This window comes from Anabrus simplex, chromosome 4 (genome assembly GCF_040414725.1).
Source record: "Anabrus simplex isolate iqAnaSimp1 chromosome 4, ASM4041472v1, whole genome shotgun sequence".
In the NCBI taxonomy this organism is placed as follows: domain Eukaryota; kingdom Metazoa; phylum Arthropoda; class Insecta; order Orthoptera; family Tettigoniidae; genus Anabrus; species Anabrus simplex.
This window is the reverse complement of record NC_090268.1, coordinates 258,633,964-258,646,483: the sequence shown is the minus strand read 5'-3', so window position 1 is coordinate 258,646,483 and position 12,520 is coordinate 258,633,964. Positions and strand designations below refer to the sequence as shown.

The 12,520-nt window shown below is 38.7% G+C and overlaps 1 protein-coding gene across 1 annotated transcript in view; it reads right to left on the bottom strand.

The window, feature by feature from the left end:
- LOC136871865 (sodium-coupled neutral amino acid transporter 7) overlaps positions 1-1,587 on the bottom strand; it is a 30,587-nt gene extending 29,000 nt beyond the window's left edge. The window contains exons 1-2 of the mRNA XM_067145508.2: positions 1,188-1,587; positions 962-1,097 (exon numbers count right to left, since the gene is read on the bottom strand). Coding sequence (XP_067001609.2) covers positions 962-1,097; positions 1,188-1,293 — 242 coding nt within the window. The 5' untranslated portion in view covers positions 1,294-1,587. The remainder of the gene's footprint in view (positions 1-961; positions 1,098-1,187) is intronic.
- Positions 1,588-12,520: the final 10,933 nt, after the last annotated feature.

Genomic DNA, 12,520 nt, shown 5'->3' with positions numbered 1-12,520 from the left:
GGGAGAAAGGAGACGAGCTGCTTGACTAAGTGGTATGTCCAATAACGGACCATTTATATTTGTATTGGTAAGTGGTATGTTCCGAGCTGTCAGTGGAGAGATGGCGTGGAATGATATCAGTAGATGAATAATTTTGAGTGGTGTCTTTAAAGGTAGGAAAGATCACAATATGAAGATAGAGCTGGAATTCAAGAGGACAAATTGGGGCAAATATTCGTTTATAGGAAAGAGAGTTTAGGGATTGGAATAGCTTACCAAGGGAGATGTTCAATAAATTTCCAATTTCTTTGAAATCACTTAAGAAAAGGCTAGAAAAACAACAGATAGGAAATCTGCCACCTAGGCGACTGCCCTAAATGCAAATCAGTATTAACTGATTAATCCTAGTAGCTGTTGTTTAAAACAACTCAATAACCAACCTAGGTCATAAAGGGGTATACAAGAAGAGTTCTCGTTACATAACCTTGCAGATATTACTTCAGCAGCAACTAAGTAGTAAAATTGTGAATGTGACTTGAAGTTTCATAACTCAGTTACATAGTCTGCCTTTGCTGGCAGAATAGACCTGTTTCAGTTTCTTTCTTGGCTTTGACAATATGGAAGTGATTGAGATATGAGCGATGTTAGTGTAATGCAGTGAGACATTCTTATGAATGGTGTGGATACATTTCAGTGGGGTAGACAGGCTGATATATAACAGCAACTTCTAGCTCAGTGAGGAAATCAACAGGAAACTACCTCATTTTTAATTTCTCAGCTACACTTCTTCAGTTATACCTAGGTCATCTATGACAGATTACGGCAGAATTGTTGAGGATCCAACCAGCTGCGTAGTCAACGAACATACAGTTACACAGTATACCTATACATCATAAGATCTCTTCCCAAATATAAGGTTCATTGCAATTTCATAAAATCATGAACAATTATATTTTTATGTTCTAGAAAGACAAAAATTTACCTGACATATTTAAGAAAATCAATTCTTCTTGAGTAACAGAGTGGTAGGATGACTACTGTTGAACTAGCTGCTATTGTGAACATGCGATTCATATACCAATAGTGACAGAAATCTGGTCCATGGACTGAAGCCAACACTAATAAAAATAAAAAATAGAAAATTTCAGTTCTCAGAAACATTTCTTTCTTTTTAACAACAATTACCATTGAATTATTCCCAAACATACCTCTATCAAACTGATCTCCAATGATAATGAGAAATGTAATGCAAGTTCCAAAGCAATAAAGAGCGACAGTAATAGAGCAAGCCACGAGCCCAGCTCTGCCACACATTCCTTCCAAGACTTCTTGGATAGTGCGAGCATCAGTCTCATCGGAGCAGGATGCAAGGATCAGCAATGCGCTCACTATCCATGCCAGCAACACCTGAAAAATATAATGTACTAATACAGTGAGAGTATCTGAACTAAGAACCCATCTAAAAGGTCATGTGATAATATCCCTTCAACAATGCATCTTAATGAAGTTACAGCAGATACTGGAGAAAATATTGTCAATCTTTTTGCTAACCACTTTTCATCTGTTTATTCTTCTTATCAGAATAGTAGTAGTATGTCATATGATTATCCTTTCTCTGTCAATCTATCAGCTATAAACATTAGTAAGGCAGAAATTTACAACAAACTGATATCTCTGGAATTAAAGAAAACTATAGGACCTGATGGTGTTTCAACTCACCTGCTCAAGTACTGCTCATTTATTTCATGTGAAGCACTCTTTTATCTGTTCAACTTTTCATTAAACCAAGGCGTTTTTCCAGTGGAATGGAAGAAAGGATTTGTTAGTCCAGTTTTCAAAAATGGTGATAAAACTGACATAAAACAATACAGACCAGTTATAATCTCTTCTCATATTTCCAAAATTTTTGACTCAATAATTCTTGACAAAATCACACCTCTCTTTAGAAACATCATCATTGATGAGCAACATGGATTCTTTTCATGACGGTCAACCTGTAGCAATCTTCTTTTATTCTATCAGTTCCTCTTGGATGCAATAGAGAACCACTCCCAAGTGGACTGCATTTATACAGACTTCTCAAAAGCTTTTGACACTGCCGACCACGATATCTTGCTGCAAAAACTAACAGGCTACGGAATTAATGGGCCTCTCCTCTCATGCTTTGAATCGTACCTTAAAAATCGCCTGCAGATTGTTAAAATAAGGAATCATTTTTCTGCGCCTATTATTGTTACCAGTGGAGTTCCTCAAGGGTCTCACCTTGCGCCCTTACTTTTTACTCTCTACATAAATGACATTAAAAATATACTTAAGAATTCTGAATTGCTTTTCTTTGCTGATGATGCAAAAATGTTTATGCAAATTAATTGTCCACTTGATTGTTTAAAACTTCAAGAAGATTTACATCATCTGGAAAAGTACTGTATTCAAAATGGGTTGAAACTTAATCATGAGAAATGTAAAATAATATCGTTTTTTAAAAACAAGAAGAAAATATCATTTCAGTACAAATTTAGTAATAACAACATTCTAACTCCTGTTTTACAAGTTAATGACCTTGGTGTTTTATTCTGTTATAACCTATCGTTTAATGAACATATTGAAAATATTTATAAGAAAGCATTTCAAAGATTGGGTTGCATTACTACATATTCTAGAGAATTTTCAAACTTAGCTACCTATCGATTGCTGTATGTGTCTACTGTACGCCCTATACTAGAATACCGTACACCTGTTTGGAACCCTTCTCATCAGACCTCTATCCATAGTACAACATAAATTTCTTCGTTTATATTCATTTAGAGCAGGATTCTCATATGATAATGTTGATTATACATCCTTACAACAGTCCTTAAATCTGCATAGTCTGTCACAATGCCGTGAATTATTGGATACACTCTTCATTTTTAAATTGCTTCATTCCTTGGTGAATTGTCCACAACTCCTTGCAAAAGTGAACGTACATGTACCAGACAGACGCACAAGGTTCAAGAATACATTGTCTACAAATTGGCATAGAACTAACTACGCATTCAATGGGCCAATTGAACGAATGTCAAGATCTCTAAACAAAGTGGATATTGATGTATTTAACTGCTCATTGTCAAAACTGAGAAATCACTTACATAATCTCCAGAATTGACTATTACTTTCCTGTGATTGCTTGTAATATAACCTGTGTATATATCTGTACATATTTTTCTACTTATACTCCATTGAACTTTCTTTTTAGTGTGTTTTGTTTTGTTTATTCTTCTCTACTGTTATGTAAAATGGTATTACCGTTAATAAAGTATTATTATGCTGGGTTTTTCCTATAAGTGATACAACAGCCATCTGCTGATTTCAATGTACAGAACATGTGTGCGCATCTGTTCTTGCCTTGGTGCAAGACAAGATAGAAATCAGAAACCTAATTTTGAACATGAAGTGTTCCTTCATGAGTGGTAAATAAGTCATAGAACTAATATTGCTCAAATATATAGTTGATTCTGATGCATAAATGAATACTGCTCTAATCCCTACCTCTTTTTTTTGGGAGAATTAACCATTAGGGAGTATGATTTCACTTTCTTTCAACATCACTCTGCTACAGTCAATCAATCAATATTTCAATGAGAGGAATTGAAAGTGTGTTCCACATCGACAGACTTGTAAGTAGGGTTTTGTGACCCTGCCACCCAACCAAACCCCGTACAATATTTATCTCTGGAATAGTATAACCAATCGTGTATACAAGACAAATTAGCATACCCTAAAAGAACTGAAAGAAACTATCCACCAGGAAATTGACAACATTATTCAATGTGGACTACAGTGAGAGATTTAAATGAATACAGTAAAATGTAATTGTAACAAATGCCACTTAAATGAAATGTTCAGAATAGCAAAATTATTTTTAGGCCCCTTCCTTTTTCCCTATTTAATGTGTGTTAAAATATTTCACTGTAACGAATTTCAAACTTTCAGTATAACAAATTAAAATATAGCCTTTTGCTTATATTTAACATCTTTTTTTCTTCAAAATGTAATTGAAATTCATCCTGTTTTAAGCACCGGGTATTTTGCACAACATGTCTTGATACAGCTCCTACCAGATGGCAAACTCTGTACAACACACAGGTGAAGCTACCCAATTTCAAATCAGGGGAAGGTATGCAAACACATCACAATGCTGAGAAACAGGTTGCCTACCCAACAGCACATGAAGATTATCTTATTCAGTTTTGGTGTACCGGTACTAAACGCCGTTATGTAGGATTAATTTCTTATACATAAAAAGCAAATTAAAGCCAATTTTCTATTAACAAAAATATCTTCAAATATTGGGGTGCGTGGATTGGATTTCAGTATTCGCGTTTACAGGATACGGTTCAGATAGCCATTTTCCATACACGTATGTGATTGGTCGAACTGGATATCGATTTCAAAGTAACCAATACATAAGAAGTAAAACTAGTGGCTGGGTAGGAACACCACATTTACAATCAACCAATGAATGTTACAGTTTCAGTACTCCATTTTGTTTATTCACGTCTCATGATGCGTTTGTTGTTTATCTTTCGTTCATGAAGCAACATGTGTATTAGTGTGCCAGTTAACTCTTTCACCAATATGGATCAAAAGAAATGAAAGCAGTTTTCTTTAAAAGCAAAATGTGAAATACTTCGGGAAGTGAAGAAAGGAGGAAAGAAAGGAGAAATAATGAAGAAGTATGGCATCAGCCCTTCAAAGTTGTGAAATTCCTTACTAATGAAGACAAAGTGGACAAAGTGGACTGGGCTTCCCCATCTTGAAGCACGCAGAGGTCGCAAATGTTGAACTCGCACCTTCGAGTTTCGACTCGATCACTCAAGTTGGTCAAAGTTTTGTTAGATTTAAAATTGCGGCCCAAGTCATTCCTGCAAGTCGCACATGGTCGAAAGTAACCTCCTATTCATTGTCAAGGAGTGTGACCAGAGACTAATGTTTAATCACCTACTGCTCTGAAATAAAAGGCTAACATTTGTTTTAGAAAGAGTGTGATCTGCAATAATAATTTGATATTTTTATTGGCTCCTGTGCACATGTTTTCATATTTATTTGGTGTTTTTCTCAACTTTCAGTGCACTTGTTATTTTGTAAGCCCCAGCGGAAAAGGTTTTCATATTCACACCTTTTCATAACACTTTCCTCTCATCTTTAGATATGATAGATATAGTTTACACTGTACCTGCGGATACACGACGTAAAATGCCCTTGTGTCGGAAAAAAGAATTCCCTTTTGTTGTCTGACCAACAGACCTTCTTAAACAACAAAAGGGATTAGTCACCTCACAGCCTACACAAGGGGGTTCAACCTGATTTGATTCTACTTATTTCACATTAAAAATTTGTTGAATTCCCCACTTGGAGCTCATGACAACAGATTGCCAACACACGATCATAACGTTCAAAGACAACGTGAGGAAGTCCCTAGTGCTCACGCCAATTCAGGCGACATTTTTATCTATCTTTACAGCATTCAACCAACCCATCATGTGATTTCTATATACCTAACTACGTTTTTAATCTGTGAAATGAGATCATAGCGTAAATCCATAATAGCCCACTCTTATTGAAAAATAACTGCTCCTAAATATAAGCATTCAAATGCCACCGTATGAAGATTGTTAAGGAACCTTGCCTTTTTTCATCAGGAGACAACAGAGAAATAAAACGATGCATTAAAGGTTGCTAGGAGAAAGCAACAAGGTACTTAAAATGGTGCCCTAAGATGTAAAAGGGATGCCATTTTAGCCCCATGCTAGACACAATGAATGGCAACAGTAAAGCATCATTCTCTAATGGTTCTGATAATAGGTAGCCACGATTCACTGAGGTTGTAGTCTGTATCGCGGTTGAAATTATCTGGGTGTTTACGTCAACCGCCTCCCTGGTAATTCTTGGGTGATACTGCTTTATACGGGCAAGAACATCCACTTCTTGGAACGAGACATCATGACCAGGTGTTAAGGCATGATCAGCAACAGCTGATTTATCAGGTTGTTCGAGTCTGATACACCTGGTATGTTCTTTGATGCTAGTACATACCGTTCTCGAAGTCTGCCCAATATAAACCTTGCCACAAGTACAGGGAACTCTGTAGATACCAGGTTGTTGCAATTTAGGCAAACTATCCTTAGTTCGTCGCAGGAGTTGCCTAATCTTAAGATTTTAGCAATACGATCCGTCATGTTATGTATGTAAGGTAGGTAAGCAGTTCCTTTTACATCTTTTTCCTTAAGAGACATCCGATTATGCATCAATTTCAGAACCCTTGAGATCAAAGCTCTGCCATTGGTCTCAAAGATGGTTCTCAAGGTGTTAATTTCCTCTTGTAGAGCTGACATTTCACACTGCATGGAGATATCTACTGGTGTGTGCAGGCTTACGATAAACGCTGTGTCCTAAAGATCCATCCTCTTTCTTGGTGACAAGAACATCTAAAAGTTGTATTTTGCCGCCAGATTCCATATTCATGGTGAAACAAATGGAAGGATGCTGGCGATTAAGGTGATCCAGAAAGTGACCAAGACTGTCTTCACCTTCCGTCCATATGAGGAACGTATCATCCACATATCACCACCAGATCTTCAGTTTGCAAGGTGCCGACGACTAAGCTTTCTCTTTGAAGTTTTGCATGAAGAAATTAGCCACAACAGGAGAGAGAGGACTTCCCAAGGTCACACCACATGTCTGTACATAATATTTCCCATTCCATAGAAAGTAGGAGGAGGTCATGCAGTGATACAAAAGCCTTGCGATCTCTTCAATAAAAATATCATTAATGAGAGACATAACACCATCAACAGGTACTCTCGTGAACAGAGACACCACATCGAGACTCACCAAGATATCGCCTGGCTGAAGTGATATAATTTTTAACTTCTCAATGAAGTGTGTGGAATCCTTAATATAGGAAGGGGTGTTACCCAGGAGTGGTTGAAGTAGACTACCTAAATATTTAGAAAGGGCATATGTCGGGGAACCAATTGTAATAACAATAGGCCTAAGAGGAACACCTTCCTTATGTATTTTGAGAAGGCCATACAGTCTGGGAGGAATAGCATCCCCTGGAAGGAGACTCTTCACTGTATCTTCTGGAAAAGAAGATTGCTTGACCAATTTGACGGTCGCTGTTAAGAGAATTTATTTCTATCCTATTATGTGTTTGTAGTGGTTGGTATCATGACAGCTCTCCCTTAAGTTTTGTTTCAAAAAAGATGACAGTCATGAAGTGCGCAAGGTAAATGTTTGGTCTATTGGAAGTTTTGTTTTAAAAAAAAAGTGTTAGAAAATATTCCTGTGCAATAAATTATTTCCTTATAGATTAAGCTCCAAATTTATTATTACGGAACATTTCTTGCGACCGCGACAGGAACTAGTTAAGATGGAGGAGCTTAAACAGTATAATAAGGAAAGATCACAAATACATAGACTATTTATGAGAGCACATGGTGAGTTTCAAACAAAAATATCTGAAGCAGTCGTAGATGCGGAAGAAATGTTGACATACTTCCGTATTTTAGAAGATAAGACAATGCGGATGTTATCTTTGGATGAAAAGGTTCAAGCACTTAGGGGTGTCGAAGAAACGACAGAAGAAGACGATGCCAAGGAATTCGACATGGCAGAAACGTACCGGGAGAAGTGGCTACAAGCTAAGGTTAGGTTCGAAAATAATTTTCAAGTGAATTTATCTGTTGGTGGAGGTGAGGCCTTAGCGAGCGAGATCGAGATGATGAAGAAAAGGAATTTCAGTTTACCCAAGCTACAGCTTAAACAGTTCGATGGAGATATAAAAAACTGGATTGGTTTTTGGGGACAGTTTAAGAAAATAAACGACGATAGTGATATCGACCCGGAAGACAAATTTCAGTATCTTCTACAGGCTACTGTTCCAGGTTCCGTGGCCAGGGAGCTAGTTGAGAGTTTCCCTCCGTCCGGAGCGAACTCTCAAAAGGCAGTAGATCACCTGAAATCCAGGTATGCCAGGGAAGAATTACTTATAGAAATATATGTCCGAGAACTTCTAAATCTTGTTCTGCTTCAAGGTACCGAAGGTAGTAGCCTTAGTACTGGAAGCCTCTCTGATAAATTAGAAACACAACTGAGAATTTTGGAATCTTTAGGAGTCACTAGTGATAAGTATGCAGCAATGCTGTATCCTCTGGTGGAGTCTGCATTACCAGAAGCGGTTATGAAAGCATGGGAGAGAGTTCGTGTATCTCATATATCAGAAAATTATCACGATCATCACCTAAGCAAGTTGTTACTGTTTATAAAACAAGAAGTGGAGAGCGAAGAACGTTTGTCACTTTCTCGCTCTAGTTTTATTGTGAAAAGGGAGGACATGTTATGCAAGCCAGGTAAACAAGAGAGACTTCCCACTGCTGCTGCTTTGTACTCAGGTGAGGGTCAGAAAACTGAAACAGGTTGTATCTGGTGTGACAAGAGTTCCCATAGATCTGCTGATTGTTTTAAAGTGAGGAATCTTCAGAATGGAGAGAAGAAGGATATTTTGAAGAAAAGGGGTGCTTGCTTTCGTTGTTTAAGGAAGGGGCATAAATGTAAAGCATTTGTGAAGTATGATTTGCTTAAAAAGGGATTATTGTGCTACCTTATGTCCTGATTTAGTTACTAAGAAAGAGGAGAGGGAAAATTCAAAGGGAAAGGATAATCAAAATAATCAAAACACTGAGACTTTAACTGCCCATCAAAATACAGAGACGCTATTACAAACTCTTGTTGTAAAAGTTTCTGGTAGTGGAGGACCTGTCAAGCTTGCACGAATTTTATTAGATTCTGAGTCACAAATGTCTTACATAACCAAAGAAAGTGCTAGGAAGTTAGGACTACAAAAACTGGGAAAGGAAGTGATGTCTCATTGTTTGCTTGGGGGGTGTAGAGACCCATAATGTTTATGATGTAACACTACAAGCACTAAAAGGGGATTTCAAATGCACAGTCTCGGTACATGATAAGAAGAAAATATGTGGTTATGTTCCAAGGTTAGAAACTCAACATGTTTATCCTGTTCTTGCAACTAGAAACATTCAGTTAACAGATGTTGGGGTCAATTTTCCAGAGGTGCATTTGTTGCTTGGAACAGATGTTTTGGGTAAGCTGCTTGCAGGAGTTCTGGTTAAGCTGGACGAAAATATGTATGCACTGGAAACCAGGTTAGGTTGAACAGTGATGGGTCAGCGAGATCTGGCTAAGGGCAATCAGTCACTAGTCAGTCTCACCTGTGGTAAAGCATTGGATATATCAGACTTGTGGAGGTTAGAAACCATTGGCGTAAAGGACCCTGCAGAGTCTCAGTCAAAGAAATAGATGGAAGAGGAAGTCGTGAAACACTTCAATGAAACTGTAAGGGTGAATGAAGAAGGGAGATACGAGGTTCATCTGCCCTGGAAGGCCATTCAGAATTGTTGGATAACAGGAAGTTAGCTGAGATGAGGTTGGAAGCAGTCACTAGAATATTGATAAACTTGAACAAGCTTAAAGATTATGATGATGTGATTCAGGAGTGGATAGAATGTGGAATCATGGAGACTGTAAATGAGAATGACGAGACGTCAGGCTACTATTTACCACACAGTGCAGTAATTAAGGAATCAAGTTTAACTACTAAAATTAGGCCTGTGTTTGATGCCTCAGCAAAGGACAGACATGGCAATTCGCTGAATAAATGCTTGGAGAAGGGACCAAATTTAATCGAGATTGGGAATAATAAAATAATAAAACTTTTGTTGCATTTCTGAAAGCATGCCATAGGGGTCACAGCTGATATTAAAAAGGCGTTCCTGCAGATAAGCTTCTATGAGGATGACAGGGATTTTCTAAGATTTCTCTGGGGGAAAGATTATTCCAAAGGTAAGATCATCACATTGCGACATTGCAGAGTAGTGTTTGGGGTTACGTGCAGCCCATTCCTATTAGGAGCAACGATATCACATCACCTGAGTAAAGTTTCAGCTGAAGATCTGAAAATGGCCAAGAAGCTGCAGAATTCTTTCTATGTGGACAATTGTGTGACTAGCTGTGAAACCGAAGAACAGTTGAGCGAGTTCATTGAAGAATCTACTAAAATGATGAGTTCAACACATTTTGAATTAAGAGGGTGGATAAGCAGTTCACCAGAAAAGTCAGAGTCAGAGAACATTGTTTCAATACTTGGTCTTATGTGAGATGCTCGGTCAGATGAGATGTTCTGTATCATTAATACAGTTGAGCTAACCACACTTTCAACTTCTAAGAGAAGCTTACTGTCAATTGTACAACATATTTTTGATTCACTTGGTTTTTTTTGCCCAGTAACATTAATCCCTAAATTATTGATGCAGGAAGCCTGGAGATTAAAATGTGGATGGGACAAGAAATTACCACAACAAATAACAAACAAATTCCATTCTTGGGTGAACCACTTACCTTTGTTGAAACAAAGGCAGGATTCCAAGAAGACTTGTACCATGGGAATTTGATAGCAGGGGATTAACCATTCATGTCTTTGCTGATGCCAGCAAGTTGTCATATGTTACGTGTATATTCCTAAGGGCAGAAAAGGGACTCTATTGTGTCATTACAGTTGGTCCAAGCTAAAGCTAGTGTTGCGCCTTTAGGACTGATAACTATACCCCGCCTAGAATTGTTAGCTGCGGTCATAGCCACTCGGTTATGCACACAAGTGAAAAGGACATTAAACCTCCAAGACTGTAAAACATACTTTTGGAGTGACTCTATAGTGGTGCTCACCTGGATCAAGATGAAAGGAAACTGGAGTGTATTCGTAGGAAATTGTTGTGAGGAAATACGCAAGTTCAGTAACCCGAAGGATTGGAATCATGTTCCAGGGTTTTCAAACCCTGTTGACCTACTATCCAGAGGCATGAGCGCAAAGTTTTTGGTAGAAAGTAAGTGGTGGGAAGGTCCCCCGTGGCTCAAGGATGACACTGAACGATGGCCTAAATTGGACACTGTGACTCCTGAGGATGAAGTCAACAAGGAGAAGAGAAAGATTCTCGTAACAAATGCAGTATTTGATAAAGAAGAGTTTACATAAAGATTCTGCTATTTTTCTAGTTACCATAGAACGTTACGCATGATTGGCTGGGCACTGAGATTTGTCTACAACATACGACACCGAGATGCCAAAAGGAAAGGAGAACTATCTGTAGAAGAAGTAGTCGAGGCAGAAAAGTGTCTGATAAGATGTGTTCAAACAGAGAACAGAGAGATCATAGAGCAAAAGATGAGAAGGAAAACTCATTTTGAAAGATAGTCAGGGAATTCTAAGGCTGCGAACAAAGTTAGCCTACAGTAATTATAAAGAAAACTTCAAGTACCCCATTGTGCTGCCTTCAGATAACATCATCATTGAGAAAATGGTGATGGAAAAACATTGCCTGTCTAAGCACATGGGACTTCAAACTTCATTAACAATGCTTAGAGAAGACTTCTGGATCATAGGAGGAAGAAAGTTGGTTAGGCAAATCATAATGAGCTGTGTCAGATGTAAGAGGTATCGGTCCAGGTCAATGGAGACACAATCTGCCCCACTTCCCATGGAGCGAGTTAACTGCACCGCAGTATTTCAAGTCACTGGGGTAGATCTTGCTGGACCATTGTATCTGAAGACTGGAGAGAAAGCGTGGCTCGTGTTATTCACTTGCGCCGTCTTTCGAACAGTTCATATTGAGCTTGTCAGGTCTCTGTTAACAAACTCATTCCTACAAGCCCTACGAAGATTCATTGCTCGCAGGGGCAGGGTGTCGGTTATCTACTCCGACAATGGCACAAACTTCACAGGGGCTAACCACGCTTTGCAAGGGTTAAACTGGGAAGAAATAGTTTCCAGTTGTGTCGTAGAAAGAATAACTTGGAAATTCAACCCTCCCACTGCTGCATGGTGGGGAGGGTGGTGGGAAAGGCTTATTGGAATGGCGAAAGAACTGCTTCATCGTAATTTGGGCAAGGCTTCGGTTACTTCCGAAGAGTTACACACAATACTGTGTGACTGTGAAGCTATTATAAATTCACGGCCATTGACATATGTATCCAATGAGTTGCACGATCCAAAACCACTGAAACCAGCTGATTTTCTTCATGAGATACCCAGTACTGATGTGCCAGATTTGGATGCCATCGACAGAAAAGGAACAGAATTAAGATGGCGTTATCTACAGAAACTGCGGGACGATCTTCGGCAGAGGTTCCGCAAAGAATACATGGCTCTTCTTATTCAACAAAGTGAACGTTGGAGATGTTGTGCTGATCGGAGCTGATGACATCAAACGAGTCTTTTGGCCACTAGGTGTCATCCAGGAGGTGTATCCTGGTAAGGATGGCGTCGTCAGGGTTGTCAAACTGAGAACGGCTGCAGGCGAGAGGGTGCGGCCAGTTCAAAGGCTTTATCCCTTAGAAGTCGCCTCATCAGATGAATCTGCAGTAGTACAGAGCAATCGGACAGATTCTATCCTGGAGATACAACCAGAGAAGGCTTCGCACGGATCAT